At 38.0% G+C, this 20,388-nt stretch overlaps 1 protein-coding gene across 4 annotated transcripts in view; it reads left to right on the top strand.

Annotated features, from left to right (window-relative positions):
• The first annotated feature begins 78 nt into the window (after positions 1-78).
• The window catches only part of LMBRD2 (LMBR1 domain containing 2), a 37,686-nt gene continuing 17,376 nt past the window's right edge, over positions 79-20,388 (top strand). For all 4 annotated transcript variants that reach the window (XM_081132495.1, XM_081132494.1, XM_081132492.1 and 1 more), the window contains exons 1-10: positions 79-305; positions 963-1,192; positions 9,039-9,275; positions 9,557-9,654; positions 10,199-10,294; positions 12,677-12,844; positions 13,207-13,417; positions 17,898-17,972; positions 19,308-19,421; positions 19,712-19,895. In XM_081132495.1, coding sequence (XP_080988621.1) covers positions 9,102-9,275; positions 9,557-9,654; positions 10,199-10,294; positions 12,677-12,844; positions 13,207-13,417; positions 17,898-17,972; positions 19,308-19,421; positions 19,712-19,895 — 1,120 coding nt within the window. In that variant the 5' untranslated portion in view covers positions 79-305; positions 963-1,192; positions 9,039-9,101. The remainder of the gene's footprint in view (positions 306-962; positions 1,193-9,038; positions 9,276-9,556; positions 9,655-10,198; positions 10,295-12,676; positions 12,845-13,206; positions 13,418-17,897; positions 17,973-19,307; positions 19,422-19,711; positions 19,896-20,388) is intronic.

Below are 20,388 nucleotides of genomic sequence, written 5' to 3'. Positions count from 1 at the left end.
TCCTCGGGCCCTTGAGGTACCCACAACCCCCCGCGGCGGCGGGGCGGGGCGGGGCGGGGCGGCGCCCGGGGGAGGCGGGGAGGCGGGGAGGCCGGGAGGCGGGGAAGCGGAAGCGGGCGGTGCTGTGGCTGACTTGGATATGTCAGCCGCTTGAAGGGGGATCGGGTTTTCCTTTCCCAGGAGCCCGAAGGCCTTCTGGTGACCGCCGCCGCCGTCACCTCAGAGCGTGGGTCCCGGACCCTGGCCGGCGGAGGCGGAGGCGGAGTTTCCCGGTCCTTCCAGGCGCTGTCTGGCGAGATCGGCCGGTGAGCTTGTGGGGCAGAGCGTGAAGCACCTGAGGTCTGGGGTCTGGAGTCTGGGGTCCGAGGTCCGGGGTCTGGGGCCGAGCGCCGGCGGGGATAGGAGGCCCGAGCCCCCGGCCCCCGAGCGGAGGCGGTGGCGCGGTTCGCGGGCCGGGTGAGCGGCTGCGAGCCGGGGGCATCGCACCTGCTGTCGCCGCTGCCCCGAGGCGGCGGCCCTTCAGTGTGGACAGCGCTGGGTCTGCGGACTAGGTCCTTTCCTCGTCTGTAAAACAGGCGCATCTCACGGGCGGGGAGCGAGGGTCAAATCGGAGACCGCCTGGGACAGCGTTTGGTAAATTAAAGCGCAGTTCGGCCGACAGGCGTGGCTTAGCTTCAGGGGGGCGGGAGCCCCCAGCGTTTCCTGCCGGGTGCAGTGGGGAAAGCGGCCCGTCCCCGCGCAGCCTGGACGAGGCTCGCGGATGCTGCACCGGAATAAATGAGCTGGCGGTGCGTGCAGAGGGCTTTGCAGTGCAGCGCTGGGGCCGCCAGCAGGGCCCTTCTGCTGCTCTCGCTCTACCTGCCGCCTCCGGCGGCATCGCCGCCGGAAAGGGAGCTGCTTTTAGCCCGTCTCCCCGGGAGGCGTTCCGAGGCGGCTACGGCAGCGAGTGTGCCATCTTCCAGGTTGGATGACCGTGCGAAATCCATTGTGCAAGCTGCACTGTGACCGCGACCCGGGAAAGCAGCAGAAGAGGGGGAATAAATTGCAACCCTAATAAAAACGGAGAGGATTTACTAAGTTCACCAGGAAGCAGGCCAGCGCCATCACAAGAATTACATGTTTGCTGTATGACACACTTTCCTGTATCTCTTAATGATTCACTTTATACTGGAATGAAACCTCCCTTGCCCAGGTATGTGCTTGTTGCAGGCTTGGTGCATAGCTTGAAAAGTAAATACTCCCTCTTGACAGAGAAATGTATTCATGAACCTTTAGTTTGTTCTTGCAAGTAGGTGAAATTGGTGTAAACAAGGGGTCTGTTCATGAATTGATTTGGATTGAAACTAGGCTAAGAATAGCTGGGCCGAATGTTCAGAATTCATTAAACTAAGGTTACATGGAAAATATTTTTAAATGCAATATTCTCTTTTGTTTTTTTTACATGAACTTTTATGTTACATTGGATAATGAGAAAGCTGTTAGCTTAATTTGAAATCTGCATCCCTTCCCTTAAAATTGCAAGTCATTAGAGAAAAAATTTTTAACAGAAAAAAATTATAGTCTCCTTCAGGAAAGTGAACAAGATGAAACTTATAAGCAAATGGAGGAAAAATAAACAGCAAAAAAACTTTAAAATGCTATGATGAGAATAAGCAAAGTCTCGACATATAGAATAATGAGAGAGGCCATTTTAGATACAGACCTTATGGACAGGAAGGTCTAGTAGACAGGATGATTCTAAATTTAAAGTTGAGAAATATTCTTGGGCTAGGATTTAGCTGCTAGTGCCTGAGAGCTAGGAACATTTCTAGTTCTCAGAGAACTTGAAATGTCTGAATTGGTGGACATGAGATCCTAAATGGGACTTCAGAGAGAGCCTGTCAACTTTGAAAGTCAAAGTCTTCTAATTCTAGAGTAGATATTTCACTAGTAGATTGTCCTGGTAACAGAAATACTTTAGCCTGCTAAAATGAGAGTGCTTTTTGCCCCCCTGCATTCCTTCCAATCATGGCTATTCTCAATATATGTTAAATGAAAGTTTAAATTGGTACGCGTGATTCTGTTGAATATAAGAAATTGGATCCATTGAAGACTTGAGATCACTACGTACACACAGATTGATGGCTGGTGTTTTCAAGAACTGCATTGTGATTGCAGCTGATGTGGATTATTTTATGTTCCTGATTAATTTTATTCATTTACTGTTATTCAACACTCGCGATGTCCCACTTCAGTGAGATATCTATACTATATTTCCACAAGTAGAATTACTAGATCATTACCTAGGACAAATGAACTATAATTTTATGTCTGCAAATGGCATTAGAGTGAGTAATTTCTGGTACTCTTTGGACGCTTCAGGTAGAAAACAAAGTGACTTTGTAAACTGGGCAAGTTTATCATTCAAAGAGGGAAGAACATAGTTACAAGATCGGTGCACAGGAGGGGCCGGCAAGGACTGGAAATTACATTGGACTATAAGGTGTATCTATATTCAGTAGTATGTTAGTGTCCTTGAACATCAATATGAGAAAAGATTCTATTGAAATAGAAGGGGGATGTGCTTTTTCCATAGCTCCATCACAGCGTGAGGTAAATCTTAAGATTGCCTTAGTTTCTTAAGTGTTCTTTAGCTTAGGGGAACAAAAGATTAAGAAGGGTTCTTTTCCAATTTAATTTGCTCACTGTTTTCTTTTCTACTTTTCCTGTGTAGATCAGAGTCATATTGTTACCTTTAAGTAATGACAGTCTTGCCTGTAAGGTAAAAAGGCTTAGTTAAATTCTGTATTAAACAGGACTTTCTTAGCATTCTACCTTGATATACCTAAGAGAATAATTAATAGGAGAATGCTTGTTTGTTTACTGTGCAAACTGAGCAAAAGAAATTATTTAAGTAGTTTAAATTGCATTAAGAAGATATGTCTGGACTGGAGAAGAGAATGTGTAGTATCCTAATTGTGAGCTGGGCTCTATAGTCAGGATGTTGGGGTTTGAATTCCAGCTCTGGCCCTCTCTGTGCCATTTTCTCTCTTATGGAACAAGGATACTAACAGCCCTTTCTTCCTGGGTTATGAGATTTAATTCACTAAAGCATGCTTGCAAGATGCTTGGAATCCAGTAAACTCACACTGGCTCTTCCTGTTTTTTAGAAAATTATTTTGTTATTAGGAAGGATTCTAAGGATCATTATCTAATTATCAAAGTAAGTCTTACAATCTCTTTACCTAAAGCCTTTAAGCACCCATTGTAGCTCCTCTTTTCTTCTGACCTGCTTACATGGTTGATTGCCTCTCCCTCTTGTGTCTTACCAAAGGTGAAACAGTGTGTGTGTCCATGTTTCTTCAGACGGCTTGTCATGCTTTGGAATTCAGTTCACCTGGTTGGTTTGCCAACTCAGTTATGACTCTTGCATTTTAAAGTGGGGGTGACATTCTCTTGTGGTATTCTATCTGTATTCTTAGCTGAATTCTCCCTATACCTGAAATCTTTAAACGGGAATAATGATTATCTTTGGAAATGAAAATTTCGATTGGGGATAGAGAATCGTTGACTTTCACTACTCACATCTAGTTCTGGTTCTTTTTCATTATTAGGACCTTGAACTGGCTCCTACTTACTATTTCACATAGCTGAATGGAGGTACATATTTAAGTTAATGCAGAATGATTCTGATGAATCATTAGATTCTAGTTGGAAATTTTTCATTCAATTTCAGAATTTTAGATTTTGATAAAATTTTTGTGTTCAATTGCTACCAATTCTCCCTTCCTCAGTCCCTCCCTTCTTTCCTTCCTTCCTTCCTTCCATCCATCCATCCATCCATCTCTTTTTTTGAAAATATTTGGAATGCTTCAAATTTTAAAATTGTCTTAACCTTTAAATTTTTCAGTTAAAGTGTGTTTAGCCTGAAAAATCATTACCAACCTTAAAGTACTTAGGAAACAGTACTCGAAGTCAGTAACATTAGCATGCTAATTATGAAAGGCATTTGAAAGCAATATTGTACAATATCTTGATGGTTGGTAAAAGACTGGATTTTAAATGTTGAAGACTTTTGGAACTGGATGTTTTGAAAGATAGACTCTGTCTGCATATCAGGCACTTAAATTTGATTGAATGAATGAATTAGCATTTTGAGGTTGAATAAAATCTACTTTTGCTGCTGTGTTAATGCCAACCTATGATAGCTTTAAGTCTGTTTTTCATTCCTAATCACATGGGACTGAATTTTGGTTTGTCTCCAAATTTCAGCCTTTTATTCTTTTACTTTTGTCATTTTTATTAAATTCATTAATATTTGAAGAATGTTATTAGAAGGACCATTGTGCTCAGAGGCATATTTTGCCGTTTGCCTTTGGGTATATTTTTGCACAGCTGCACATATTTGCAGTTCAGAAAATGATCCACGTGATCCGCTCTGTTTTGAACATATTCCTAGAAGGATGGCATTGTCTTTCTATATGACAATGGCATGTCAGGTGCACCTGCTTGGCATGGCTCTAAGAGGTCTTCTGTCTCTCACAAGGTCAGGTGAAGGAAGGGGTGTTTAAGATGCCTTGCAAACCTAGGGAGGTAATCCCAATTTGTCAGGTGAGGCAAGGGGAGCCCTGGCTATGGTAACCACAGAGAATGTGAAGGAAAAAGCATAGTTTTTGTGGGGAGTGGAGTAGAGGAAGAAAGAACACAGGGTAAAGGGGTAAAGCTATGCTTTGAGACCATTGAGGCAGCTAGTCATGTCCTGGAAGCACATGATGTGAAGGAGGTGGAGATTAGCAACAAGAATTTATTGAAGACCTGCTCTGAGTCTGGAGCTCCCACTTGGTGTTTTACGTTTATATCTCCTTTGATCTTCATTTGATCTTTCACCCCTGTGAAATGATTATCTTCATTTAACAGTTTCTTTTCTTTTTTTAAATCCTCACCCAAGGATATGTTTTTATTGATTTTAGAGGAAGAGAAGAGAGAAACATCAGTGTGAGAGAGGATTGAAACACTGATCGGTTGCCTCCTGTTCGCGCCCTGACTGGGGATCGAACCTGCAACCTAGGTGTGTGCCCTGACTGGGAATCGAACCCGCAACCTTTTGGTGTATATGGGACAGTGCTCCAACTAGCAGAGCCACCCGGCCAGGGCTAACAGTTTCGGTTGCATAAAGTTACACAATTATTAACTAGAGTTGGTTTACCATGGGATAATAAAACATTTCTATTTTAAAGTAGTTGTAATTTAGGCACTTAACACCACAGCAAAAATTTTCATTTTCTAGTTGCTGTGTGTTTTATCTTCCTATTACTATATTGACTTTTAAATAATTTTAAAATGATAATACATGTTCATTATTTAAAATTGAAAACACAAGAAAGCACAGAGAATAAAGTAGTAGCCATCTCTTTACTTCTTTATAGCAAGTGTTGTTAGCATTTTGATGTATATTTATTTGTCCCTGCATATATGTATGTTGCTTATGTATATACTCCCTCAGATCCCACCCATGTCCCTTTTGACATCTCTGAAGTGTCTCTTGGATCTCAGTTTTCTTCTAGACTGTGGGATCTGGCGGGCTCCCTTAATCACTGTCTGCAGTGGAGTGTTCCTGTTAGGTAGTCCTTGACTCAGGCACACATCTCTCTCCCATCAGTCATGCCAGGTTAGCAGGATTAATGATTTATGAAACCTTCGCTGTTTTTCTCAAAAAGCCAGTGGACCTCAATGAGATTAGTGGATATTTTTAAGACTTCCTGGAGTGTTTAGTGCAAACATTTAAGTTGTCTCTATGTTTTCTTGTTTAAATTATACTGCTGTAAAAAGTAACATTGTAGATAATTTTTGTTTCCATTTTGGTTTTTCTTTAAGTTATTTGAAGAGGAATTGCTAGGACAAAGGGTATATACCATTTTTAAGGTCTTTGATATATTTTGCCAAATTGCTGCCCTCCCTGGCAATGAGTTTTTTCTGTAATAAGCCAACCTTGAGTTGACCAATTTTTATTTATTTTTATTAGATTTTAATTAACAGTTACTATATGAATTTAATATACAAATAACTAAATCAGGCGGAGAATCAGATATTCCTAGCCTTGAGCAGAAAGTTATTCAGCTGAGGTAACAAAAACAGGCTATAGGAATTCATAAGGAACCTTGGAAAACTCTCTAATTCTAGACTGAAAAAAAATTACTCGCTTGAATTTAGGGACAAGGTCAAGATATGGACTTTAAAACTATTGTTTTTCTCATCTCAGGTTAGGGGAACCCCAATTTTCATCTCCAATTTCATGACACTAGGCCTAACCTTGTGTCATAACAAGGCTGTGGGAAACAGAGTAACAGACCCCTAAGGCTAGCTACACCTAAATCCCTGGAACCAGTAAATCTGACTGCATTATCCAGGTGGGCCAGTGAGGTCAGGTGAGCCCTTAAAACAGCTTTCACCCAGCCAAGAGCAGAAGAGGAAGTGAGATTCCTAGAACGAGGAGGAGCTGACTAGCTTTCATTGCTGGCTCCGAGATGTACAGGCCACATGTAAAGAGTGGAAAGCGGCCTCTGGAGCGCAGGGCAAATGCCAGCTGACAGCCAGCAAAGATATCAGCCCTGTAACCATAAACTGAATTTTGCCAACAGCAGGAATGAACTTGGAAACGGATTCTTCCCCAGAGTCTCCAGAGAGAACGCAAACCTGCTGACACCTTCATTTCAATGTTGAGAACTCAGTTGAGCCACATTGTGCCTGGATATCTGACCCACATAAACTATGAAATATGGGTGTTGTTTTAAGCCACTGAGTTACAGTAATTGTTTACAGCAGCAACAGGAGACTAAGATAATGAGTATGGGAAAAGATGAAACAAATCGTTTATTACTAGAAAAAGGGATCCATAATTCTGTTTACTCATCTATAACATTTTAAAGTCCAGGTGTTGAAACAGACTAAAAAAGCAGTCATCGTAAAAAAATTATCTTATTAGCTATTTGTACATTTATAACGGTGATTTTGTTGCTTGCTTATGCCCATAATCTTACCAGCTAACTGTTATTGATATCTGCATATATTTCATTGTTGCCTTTTTTTATGCATGTTATGTAAAAATGTATGAATCTAGTGTTTCAGTTAATGTTCTGGTGATTTTCTAATGTTATTAAATAATCTTAACAAACATCATTTCTTACACTTCAGTAGTATTCTGTCATTTGATTCTGCTATACTTTATTTAGCATTCCTTGATAATCTCTGATAGTCTTTTCTATGATTGTCATATTCCTTGCACTGGACAATTTCAGGCAAATAAATAGTTGTATTAAATTCACAGTGAATAAAATTTTTTTTAAAGCTGGATCTTGAAGATGGTCATGGTTTTCATCAGCACATCCTATGTCAGGCTTTCCTCTAACCGCTTAATCTGTTCTTGGCTTAAAAATAAGATCTGACTTACTCTTATTGTGCTGGTGTAAATTTTTTTGATAGATTACGAAATTTGAAATTTTGAGTAGTAATACGTTTTTAAGCCTTTTGAGTTGTAGTAAGTATTTGTAAAATCAGTTTTGGAGACCATGACAAGTTTTATGTTGCTTTTGAAGTCGGCAGTAATAAAAAGTAGTGTATATACTAAAGTATACAGTGATTTTTTTTCCCATTCATTTATTTACTCAACAAGTATTTTTGAGTATCTTCTATATTCCAGACTTTATATTAGAGACTTGGGATATGGTACTGAATAAAGTTGTCAAGCCTGTGCGGGGTGGGGTGGGTAGGCTTACAGGGAGACAATAACTACAAAGAATATACGTTATATCAGGTGGATAAGTGCTTTGAACAAAAATATAGCAGGATATGGTAATAGTGACAAAAGGGGTACAATTTTAGTTATTCAAGAAAAATGATAATTTGGTTGAAATGCACAACCAAATTTGGAGGACTAGAAAGAAACGACTTCAACAGTATAAAGAAATAATGAAGAAAATAGTTTATTAAACATGATTTTTATTTGTGATACTCCACATAAGGCATATTTCTTACATAGATTTAAATTTAGCTAGTTAAAGCACCCAAACTTCCTTTGTTTTTTTATAACTAGTTTTGGTTGGAGGTGTTTGTTGATTTGAAGTTTTATTGATCCTGCCTTATTTTCTCTTGGTGGGTTGCATCACAATCTTGATTTTCTACATTAAGATATTAATCAGTTCCTTGGAATATTGTAGTTAGTCCATTGACAAACAAAAATTTCTAACATTGATTTTACAAAGGTGAAAAGTACATATTGCCTTCAGTTAGTAAAGGTAAATTATTTTATAAGTAGAGAGATAGCAAATAAACCATTTGCTTATGTCTTTATCATCAGCATTTATAATAAAAACAGTTTTACTCAATAATCATTGATAAGTTTATGCATATAAAATAGGTAAAGTAACTCTTTTAAAAGACAATACGATTTCTATAGATAAGTGAAAAGTGATAAGTATATTTTGTGAAGCAGTAAATTAATTAAGAATTTCAAGTTCTGAAAATTGTTAGACAAGATTAGCAGTAAAGAAAAATAATGTTTCAAACAAAGGAAATGTTACTTTCAAATGCTCCCTCTCCTTCTGTCTCTCCCTGCCTCTTTCAGAAAGTCTTAAGTAATGGGTTATGGATGACTTAGAAAAGTTTATTTTATAAAATATCCAACTCCCTAGGATCTAGTCAGTAGTGTATTTGTATAAAATATTCTGTTGGGACTTACTACATTAAAGAACAATCTCCAAATGACATTGTTTTTAAACTGTTCATGTCTAGTACTCTTATTTTGTAATGGTTTTAGAACTAATGTAATTTTTGTTAAAATGTCTTTTTTCCTGAAGATATAATTTATGTGAAATTTTAAGATATGCTTTAAAAGTAAGATAGAAGAACTTGAGAGTAGGAATTATCCTTTTCATCTCATTGTAGTCCATTGTAAGGCTTGACAGTTTCCCAAAGAATTTATTAATACATTAATAAGCAATATTAAGAAATTTCCAAGTGGTCATTTCCTATGTTAATACTGCTTTTTTTTTTTTTTTCCTCAGTTTACAGATATGACCCAGGCCTGTACGTGAACTACTTTGGTTAGTCAGAGTGACCATTCAATAATGAGTGGTGCAGCTTTGGGACTCGAGATTGTTTTTGTCTTTTTTCTGGCATTATTTCTACTTCATCGATATGGAGACTTTAAGAAACAGCATAGACTTGTAATTGTTGGAACACTGCTAGCCTGGTATCTCTGCTTCCTTATTGTCTTCATACTGCCTCTGGATGTTAGTACGGTAAGAGGTGAAACAGATTTTCACAATTTAAAAGACAATTGTAATCATACGGCATGTCTGAGATATGTTAGACCCAAGACCGCTAAATTATGTAAGGTTACACTTATATTTTCTTTTCTCTTTTTTATATTTTCAATTTAAACGTTACTATATGAATTTGATCACTAAAAAGCATAGCCAGGAACGTAATTTGGGGTGGATAGGTTGATACACTCCAGTGTCCCTTAAGTACTTGGTAACCTGTTGATTTTCATTTTTAAACCATGCATTTGTTGCTTTAGACAATATACAACCGCTGCAAGCATGCTGCTGCCAACTCCAGCCCTCCTGAGAACAGCAACATTACGGGACTGCACGCCACGGCCACCCCAGCTCCACGGTACTTTCTCTTCTTTTTTCTCCTTCCTTCCTCCCTCCCTTCCTTCCTTCCTTCTTGCCCTTCTACCTTCTACCTTTCTTTTGTTGTATCTTAAATATTGTAGAAGGCAAATTGTTTAAAAATTGTTAGGTTTTCCCATCTGGATTTTATTCTTATAAAAGTCTATCCACATTCTTGACTCCCCTCCCCCACCTCCATCCTTTGCTGGTAGACTTTTGATTGCATTGTATGCTGTTTAACTTTAAATATTAAATAAATTTTAAATATTGTTGTGCACAAGGCCTTTCAGTAGATGCTAATGAGAAACTTGGAGAAGGCTTGGTCTTTTAATCCTGGTTCTACCCCTCAATAAGAATGTGACTTCCAAAAGCTATTTTCCCTCTCAGCCCCTCTCTGATCTAAAAAGTTAAGTTTTATATGAAATTTTAGGGTCTGTAATTTAAAATCTGAATGCAAGTAAACTTTGCCATGTACAAATTAATTGTATACTTCACTTAATTAGTCGTCATTTATGATTAATTTGCTTTAAATTGTTATTGAACAGTCCACATCCGTGTTTCAAGCCATGGAGTTACATTCCTGATGGAATCATGCCAATTTTCTGGAGGGTCGTATATTGGACATCACAATTTTTAACATGGTAAGTGGTAACGAAGGATAACATTTTTTAAAAATGTTGACTAAAGTAAAAAGACAAGTGATTATTTTTTCAGTGAACTCTTCATATTTTAGAATTTATTCATGTCACTTATTTTTCCCCTTAAATTTTTATTCTTTTCCTTTCTGCTTGTTCAAGTCTCTTTCACCTAAAAAGAAAAGAAATGGGAAGAAAAAAACCCAAGAAATAGGAAATAGAATACTTTTCCTTGTCACCATTCCCTTCCAGTCATTGCTTTCTCTCTTGGCCTTCTTCAGTTCTTCCAGCCCCACTGTTGTGCGAAACTGCTCTTGCTAAGGTTGTCATTATCCCCAGGTCTCCCTTCCCTCAGCTTAGCCCAATCTTCTGCATTTCCTTCATGGGCTCCTTTTCTGTGGTCCATTTCCCAAATGTTAATGTCCTCTAGGGTCCCACATTTGGTCATCCTGTTACCTGACTCTCTGCATAGCTCTAATTATAGCTATGGCTTCATTGACCAGCTATGCATTCCAGTCTTTTTGCTATCCACTATAGCTTTGTCTTTCTGTTGTGCTCCAGACTCACATGTCACTGCCTGCTGAGCATTTTAGATAGTCTGCAGGCAACTAAGCTCTAAAACTAGAGGTCTTAAACATTGCAAGGGAAAAACCACGCAGCAGAGTAGAGTAGTGCCCTGTAAATTGATGTTCATTGAACTCAGCGGGGCCCTCAGCATTGCCAAACCTTGCTCCTTTGTTTCTCTAGTCTGCTTGCTATCCATCTCACAACAAATTTTTCCAGTCACTTCAAACCCCTGCTGTTCCTTTGTGACTCCCTCATGTCCTAGAATCATTACCTTCTCTCCTTGAACATCTTTACTTTATACCTCACTATAAAAATAGAAGCCATCAGATGGCAGCTCTTTTAGCTTTTCACCAACAAATCTACCTACCTACCCATCCTTTCTTCCTTCCCCACCAAACATGGAAGAGTCACTCTTTAAATTAACCCCTCTTCCTTGCATATGGGCCCATTTGCTTCAGTTCTTGTTACCTATACTTACCTGTACTTGTGCAAAGCATGCGCAGTTCTCTCATTCTTAAACTAAAAGTTTCAAATCCCAACCCTCTCCAGTTGTCTATCTTCCACCTCGACGATCTACTCCTTATCACAGTTACAGCTTCCCTCACACCCTGTCCCAGTCATTACCCTCCCGAAGGTAACCATGGTTCTGACTTCCATCACCATAGAGGAGCTTTGCCTGTTTTTGAACTTTAGAAACAGTATTATACAGAATGTACTTTTTGCCTCTTCTTTTGCTTATACATCTGGAAGAGTCTTTTGTGTTGTGCTGTATGTATTGGTATTCTTCATTTCTGTAAAATGTTCCATTTTGTGACTATATCATAGTTTACCCTCCCCAGCCAAACTTCGGTTAAATGAATTGTCTGCATTTAGTGTCTCCATTTGCTCACTGCTTCCTCTCTCCTCAGCTTGCTGAACTCTTTTCTGTCCCTACTTTTCCACTCACACAGGTTCTTAATTTATTTGACCTTTTGTCAGCATTTGATGCAGTTGCTTTCTCTCTCCACTTTAAAGCACGCGCCTCTCCTGGTTTCTACTCCATACATACTTCTTATTTTTCTTCCATGCCTCTCTACTCTTCTGTCTGAGTCTTCTTTTCCGGCCTCTCCTCCTCCTGTTTTTTTACCTCTCCTTTAAACGTAGATATTTCTGAGGGTCAGCCTCAGTTCTTTGCTTCTCATGCCATATACTCACCCTTCCAGATCTCGTGTACTGATGTTATTTCAGTGTCATTGTTATGGTGATGACTCCAAATCTGTCTAATTTCTCATCCTGCCTCCTGAACTCTGAAGCTGGATAGCCAACTACTTCCTGTGCAGCTCCTTGGGGATGTGTCCCAGGCACTTCAAAATCAGTATATTGACAACCAGTCTTCTCCCTTCCTGCTCTTTACCACACAGATACTTCCAACTTTGTTCCCTTTAAGTCCCTTCTCCATGCTGAAGTTTTAACAGTATTTAGGAAACTAAAATTTGATCATACCTCCTTTCTGTTAAAGAAAATGGTTCCTTATTACTCTTTGGGTGCAAACTCTTCATAAAGGCTTTAAAGTATTTTTATTAGACTCATCGTAAATCACTCACTGCTATATTCTCTGCTGGTCATTGTGGCCTCCTTTGCTCCTAGGGATGTGCTCTGTTCCCCCCCAAATTTAACAATACAAAAGTATTCATCTATTATAGTTTGTTTGGTATTAATAATTACTCAAAGTTGTATTTGTAGAAAGAACTATACGTTAAAATTGAGATTCACATATTTCTGATATTTTGAGATTATAAAGACATATTAAGTGTTTTGATCATATTTTTCCCAACCATCTAGGATTCTCTTACCTTTTATGCAGTCATATGCAAGATCAGGAGGGTTTTCTATCACTGGAAAGATCAAGACCGCACTGATTGAGAATGCCATCTATTATGGCACCTACTTGCTGATTTTTGGAGCATTTTTAATTTATGTAGCTGTAAACCCACATTTGCACTTAGAATGGTAAGGAAAATCATCTTCTTAACATTGTTTCTGTGTATATTTCCATTTTATAAAATTAACTTTTATCTCATATGTAGGTATAAACAGAAATTTCATCAAGAAACATAACAAGTTATATGTTTTATAGATTCTTCAAAAAGAATATCTGAATAACCCATATTACTAAGAAGGAAAATATGGAATAACATCCGCTGTTACTAAAAGGGTAGCTGAGGATTTGAAGCTCTAATTTTTTCATATAAAGTGTTAGCCATCCTATAGGGTGGTGGGTCTCTGAAAAACCATTTAACACTAGTTAGTTTCATTTTACCTTTTTGTTGGAAAAATTTATCACAGCTGTCTGCTTCTGTTCTCTTTCTTAGGAATCAGCTTCAGACAATTGGGATAGCTGCTGCAAATACATGGGGTCTGTTTCTTCTTGTGTTATTGTTGGGGTATGGATTGGTGGAAATTCCTCGATCATACTGGAATGGAGCAAAAAGAGGCTATCTACTTATGAAAACTTATTTTAAGGCAGCCAAATTGATGACAGAGAAAGCAGATGCAGAAGAGACTTTAGAAGATGTCATGGAGGTAAGCAAGTTTAAACTTTTCAGTCGACAGCAAGTTGTATTTCCTTTTGGATATACGGTTTGTTGTTAGGGCATTAAACTTAAATTTTGGTGTGGTGCAATTCTTATCCACTAGGATGACTTCTCTTTGGCAGTTCAGCTTCATGAGATGTCATCTCCAGGGTTATGCTTGTTTTCTTTGGGTAAGTTCTAATAGTGCCCTTTTTCTCTCAAAAGTTTCTCAGATTAGATGATGTTATATAGTTACCCTGACATAGTGGAAGTGAAAATTAGGAATCAGAGAACACTTCTTCCTGAAAGTTTAACCCAAAGGAATCCTACGAAGTCTGGAAACTTCTTCAGATAACAATTTGCATGGAAATTTGTATCAATAACTTTTGTTTCCTATCTGTAATCTTAATAAGGCACTTCAGTTTGCTCATAAAATGCAGATGACTTGAACTAACTTCACAAAGTTGTTGAAAGTATAAATTCCACTAATATACATAAAAGTATGTAAAAAATTATAAAAATTTGCTGTTAAATAATAATTTGGTTATTAATTTAAAAAGAGATTATTGTAGTCACCTTACATTTTGGTCTTCTGGGAAAATATGCTATTCTAATGATGTTACTCTCCACCTTAAAACCTCATGCTGAAGGCTTTTCATTCATGTTAGTTTATTCATTCAATAAACTCCAAATTTTTTTTTTAATAAAAAATTTTTTTTTAATTGATTTCAGAGAGGAAAGGAGAGGGAGTAAGAGATAGAAACATCAGTGATGAGAGAGTCATTGATCGGCTGCCTCCTGCACGCCCCCGACTGGGGATCGAGCCCCCAACCGGGGCATGTGCCCGGACCGGGAATCGAACCTCAATCTCCTAGATCCTAGGTCGACCGACACTCAACTGCTAAACCACGCGCGTCCGTGCACTCCAAAATGTTTTATTGCAGCCTACTGACAAATGATTTGGCCCATGTTTAGCTCTCCACCCTTATCTCTAGCCTCTGTTTTCCTCACACTGGTCAAGTTTGGGTCCTCAAACTTCCTGTAAAGGGCCAGATAGTAAGTATTTTAGGATTCGTATGCAGCTACTCTGTCACCGTAGCATGAAAGCAGCCATAGACAATATGTAAATAAATGAGCGTGGATGTGTCCCACACAAGAACAGGTGGTGGGTTTTGGTCTGGTCTGGTTTTCTGATGCCTGCTCTTAACCACTCCAGTCATTGCCTCCCTTCCCTTGGAGCATACTATCGCCAAACTCTTGGAACACTCTTTTCTCCACTCTCTTCGGCTAATTCCTATTTCATTTTCTATTAGGATACTAACTATCTAGACTGGAGAACTGTGAAGTCCTTTGTAGTATTTGGTGAATGTGATGTGACTTATACAAAGGAAGTGCTCTGATATAGAGAGGTGTCACTTCTCAATAGTGATCAGAGGAGGAGGTGAAATATGACCTGAGCCTTGAAGGATGGGTAGAATATTTTATAACTGGCAGCATCCTTGTCAGATATCAGGAGGTTTTAAAACCAAATTAATTGAGCATAAGGTTTATGTTGGAAATATAAAGCTTGCAAGATTTGAAAGATAGGTTGCAGCCAGGTAGTGGGGCCTTTACTGTCACACTGAAAAGTCCACCAGACTGTATTTTGAAAGCAATGAGGAATCATTGACACCTTGCATGCAGGAAGAAGACATGCTCCTGTGGTGTAGGATGGTCAGTCTGATGGAGGTGTTCAGAGGAAAGCATGGGACAAGAATATGAGTAATTTACTTTGAGAGAAAACTTAAAAACACACTGGTTTTGGATACATCTTTTAACAGACCACAAGTTCAGTCACCTTTTTTTTTGGAATTAGTGGTTATATTTTTCAGCTATCTATAAAATCTTCCAAATGCAGTTTTATAAAAACTGGTTTAGTGTTTTTATGTTTCTCTATGAAGTGAATGTATGCTACATCTGTGTGTCTATTATTTTCTTTGAAGCATTAATAAACTTATAAGCCATGTCAAACTGTTCAAAGGTTATTTGCTATATGGCCAAAGAAGTCACTTCTACCTTTTGTCATTTTTCAAGGAAAGGGATTTGTGAGAGGGAGAAACAGCTACTCATTTCTGCTAAAAATTGCCTGTTAGCCTGACTTCATGGATGTTGCCTGACCTGCCTAGGAAAGAATTGAGTAGGCCCAGTAATGACAGAGCTGTTATGTTTTATTTGAGGAAAATAAGCTAATATTTTAAATACTTCCACGCTTTATAAAAATTATGAACTCTTGAAGGAAACTTACTTTTATAACAGATACAGCAGATATCAGTGGTTAACTGTTTCAGTACTTATTTTGGTTTAATATGGCTAAAGAGTGTAAAGAAAATATATGATATTCCATATATAAATATATAACCAGACTGTATAGTTCATATTCAAAATTTTGCTAACAAGTCAAGAAAACTCTAAGGCAGCTTAGTAATGGAAAATTGTAATATAATGATGCTTCAAGCACCTTTTAAAAACTCAAGTCTTCATAGATGCGTGGAACAGACTGAAGAATCTCAGAGGGAGGTAGGGTGGGGGAGTGGGTGGGGAGAGATTAATCAGAGAACTTACGCATAAATGTATAACCCAGGGACACGGACAATAGTACGGGGAAGGCCTGGGGGTGGGGCAGATGCAGGGTGGAGGGGATCGGTGGGAATAAAGGGGGACATCTGTAATACTTTCAACAATAAAGATAAATTAAAAATAAAATAAAGTCTAATAGTAAAAAATAAAACTAAATAAAACCCCAGCCTTGTTTGGTTAATCCCCTGTGTAGGCCCTACTCATTGTCCTTGAAATAACCTGTTATCGGGGACTCCTGGCGTCCTTTGCTGAAGTCATTCTTCAGCCTGGCCCAGCTCTTCTCAAGCCCTCCCTCTGCCTTTCCCCAAAGTCACACCGGACTTCTTGTAGTTCCTTGAAACTCTTTGTTCTTTTCTGCTTGGAGACCTCTGTACATGCTGTCCCTCTGTCTGGTGTTCTCTCCCCTTCCTTTGATGGGCTGACTCCCACTCATGCTTTTTATCTCAGGTTAAATAATCAGTCCATCATGAAATCTCCCACACGAAATTATACAGCAGTTTCCTCATCACTCCTATTTGATTAATGTGTTTCAGACTTGTTAAGCAATGTCTTTTGGTACAAATCATTCACAGAATCTGCATATTTAAAATGTTGAGGGATGTTGCTAAATTACCTTCCATATTTTACTGTGTATAGAAGGACCTGTTTCCCCACAATCTTACCTCATTACATGATGCCAATTTTTTATAATTTTGTAAGAAAATTGTTCTCATTTTAAAATTTGTAATTGTTTTTAGTGAGCTTGAATATCTTTTCAGACATTTATCAGCCAGTTGTATTTCTTCTGCATCTTCCCATTTTTCTGTTGACGTGCAAGAGCTCTCCATATACTAAGGATAGTGATTTTTTGTCATATAAATTACAAATATTTTTTCATAACTTTGTCTATATGCCAGATGGCTTCCCTGCCCCCAGTTTTGTGTACCTTAAGGCCATTTTCTGCCCTACAATTACAATGTTTTTTTTAATGTTCTGGTTAGTTCTCTCTTGCTTCCCAGCCTTTGAACATGTTGTTTATTCTCTCTAGAAAAGTAGTTCCAACTTTTAAAAATTTTTATTAAAATCCTAGAATATTATGATTCTTTTAGAATCATAAAAGTAAAAAAGATTCTAAAGATTCCTCTCCCTAACCCCTCTGTGCCTTTCATACTCATTAAATTGCTTATGCAGTTATTTTAGCAGTAGACTCTAATCTTAGTCAAACAGCTCTAACACTATGCCTTCCCACTCCACCTCTAGTATGGGTTGTGGTGACCTTACGCATAGCACAGTGCGGGCCTGTCATGTGCTCTTGGTGAACAAGCATGGGGGAGTCACGCGTGCTGACTGCTGCGCAGCACTCGCCCACTGGAGAGGAGTGTGTGTTCTGTGGCGTTGGCACCTGGTCTGCGTCCGCTGGCTTCTTCACTGTATTTTAGATAACGAGACACTTCAGTTTGATGAGCAAGGTGAAGGAGCACAGTCCTGTTCTTTTAGGATTGCAAAGTCTGTCTGATCCTCAGTGCCTTTTTTATGTTTATTTGTCTTTGTGTACCAAGTCTAGAAAGTATAAAAAATGTGAGTGTGTGGAAATAGCTGTTATACAGGGCGGGGCCCAAGTGGGCTTACAGTCGTTCATATGGAAGATAACACAATAATTAATAAATAATACAAAAATAAACTGTTTCACATACAATCGTAAACCTACTTGGGCCCCACCCTGTATAACTTTGTATGTATTTTTACTTTTAGGCAGTGAATAGAACTTCATGTAAATGCTAAGCCATGTGAGTTGAAATTAAACTTGTGAGAATATATATTTATATAGTGCCTAGAGATGAAACATCCAATCTATAGAAATAGAAATATTTTCACTTTTCTCATTGTTTGTACAGGAGGTTCGCAAAGTGAATGAAAGCATCAAGTATAACCACCCATTGAGAAAATGTGTTGACACAATACTTAAAAAGGTAATTAAATCATATTGCATCTATTTTCCCTTCATATATAAGTTTTTACATTATAATGAAAATATCGGGAAAGTATTAAAACATCTTGTGACTGAATTCTTCCCAACTGCTTTTTATTTTCATGGAAATATTGACCATAAACCAGTAGTAATGTGTACATCGAATTTGTTCCTTTGTATTACAAGTTTAACATTAATTATTGGCAGTATTTTCCATTGAAATGTGGGTATAGAGGTTTTGTCAAGTAATGTATAACGACTGCCACAACACAGCGAGAGAGCTGGACCTTTACAGTTTGTAAAAGTGTCATTGACTGAGGTGACTAAAGGCGTCTCTCCTGTAAGAAAATAAATGAGGGTCTTAATAATCTGTTTTAGTCATTTTATGATATATGAAATATGACATGAGATGTTTAACACATATTTAATAAGAAGCCACACAATTAAGGTTTGATGTATTGTTACTGAATTGGGAGTACTCATATACTTTCAAAAATGATTCTTCAAAACATAATTTCCCCAGTTATCTTCTCTGCAACCATGGAACAACTGAACTATCTCTTTTCCTATATTTTAAATTTATTATACTGATTTTTAGCTAGTATTCCTTTTGGTTAAGATGATAGTCATGAAAATCAGTTCTCTTAATAATTTCTCTCATATTTCCTACCTTTTGAGACCTATTCAGGGAAGTTAACTAACTTGCTCAAGTACATATAGAGAATAAATGATGAATAGCAGAACAGGTAACTCTAAGTCATGCATTTGTTTCTCTGACCATCTTTTTCAAAAATTCAGCATCTTGGATTTGTTATGATTCTTCTTCATTATTTAGCTAGAAAAATAATTGACAGTTTCATTAGGTGCTTACCTAGAAAAATCCTCTTAAATACTAGTTGCTTCATATAGGTAAGCTCCCCTGCCTTACCCATCCCCAGCTAGTATATCTGAGCACAAAGATTAATATTAATAGAGGTAAGAAGAAACTCAATGTAATTTGAGAGAGAGAGGGAGAGAGAGAAACATCAATCAGCTGCCTCCCATATGCACCCCGACCTGGGAACCTGCAACCTAGGTATGTGCCCTGACTGGGAATTGAACCCGCAACCTTTTGGTGATGCTCCAACAAACTTTTGTGCCACCTGGCCAGAGCTTAATGCATCTTTTAAAACATTTCAAAAATATGTCAACAAAACGTGCAACTATTTAGAGATGACAATAAAGGAAGATATTTTTGAGAAAATTAGAAATGCCTAAGAATGAAAAAGATTTAATAAAAATAAAATTTTTATTGTTTTGCAAATAAGATTTTTAAAAGTCTACTTGTTCCTTTTAGTGCCCTACAGAGTATCAGGAAAAAATGGGTAGGAACATGGATGATTATGAAGATTTTGATGAAAAGCATAATACCTATCCAAGTGAAAAAAGTCTGGTGAAACTACATAAACAGGTAACTTTATTAGTTAGATTTATAATTACTGCCCACAGAGAAGGAATTTTGAGCGAAGTGTTTTATCTTCGTGTTTCTTGACAGGGGTACTATTGGCATTTGGGGAGGGAAAATTATTCACTGAACATAACTATTGTATATATTACAGAACGTTAACATCCTTGGCCCCACCCAGGAAACGCTACTGGCCCTTCCCATTGTCGTGACAACCAAAACATGCCCCTTAATGGGGAGTTGAACCACTGTTGGATCCGAACACTGACAGATAAGCCTCCTGTTCCCTTTTTTAGGTTATTTATTCAGTTCAGAGGCACCGTCGAACTCAAGTACAATGGCAGATTCTTTTGGAACAAGCATTTTATCTAGAAGATGTAGCAAAAAATGAAACTAGTGCTACTCATCAGTTTGTTCACACCTTCCAATCGCCAGAGCCAGAAAATAGATTTGTCCAATATTTTTATAGTCCTACAGTTGGTATGTAATTTGATATAAACTTTTAAGTTTAATGATGATAATTTTTCTGAAGAAAATTTGTATGTGTTTTCACCAATGTGGAGTTGAATTGCATTTGTATTATTTGACTTATACCATGTGATAACATTATATATCAGATTAACTTCCCCCCTCCAAAAACACTATTTTACTTATCATATAACATATCCGTCAGATTGCACTGTTACCTCACAGATAACCAAAATTCTATGCAAAAATACGTGCAATATATCCAGCATATTTTGTATATATAATGTATACTTAAAGTAATTAGAATTCTAAGCAATTTTACATTACAAGCTTGGGTCTCTCCTTCAGTCTTGACATACAACTAAAATATTCCCCTAAAAAATACTCTATTTCCATTTATTAGTCTGTTTACAAAACCTACAGTCAATAGACATAATTATTCTATTTTCCTTTATGATTATGATGCTTTCTTCAGTGTTATCAAATTTAGTATGAAGACTTTAAT

This window comes from Miniopterus schreibersii (assembly GCF_964146895.1).
Source record: "Miniopterus schreibersii genome assembly, chromosome: 3".
Lineage (NCBI taxonomy): Eukaryota > Metazoa > Chordata > Mammalia > Chiroptera > Miniopteridae > Miniopterus > Miniopterus schreibersii.
This window is presented reverse-complemented; position numbering and strand designations above follow the sequence as displayed.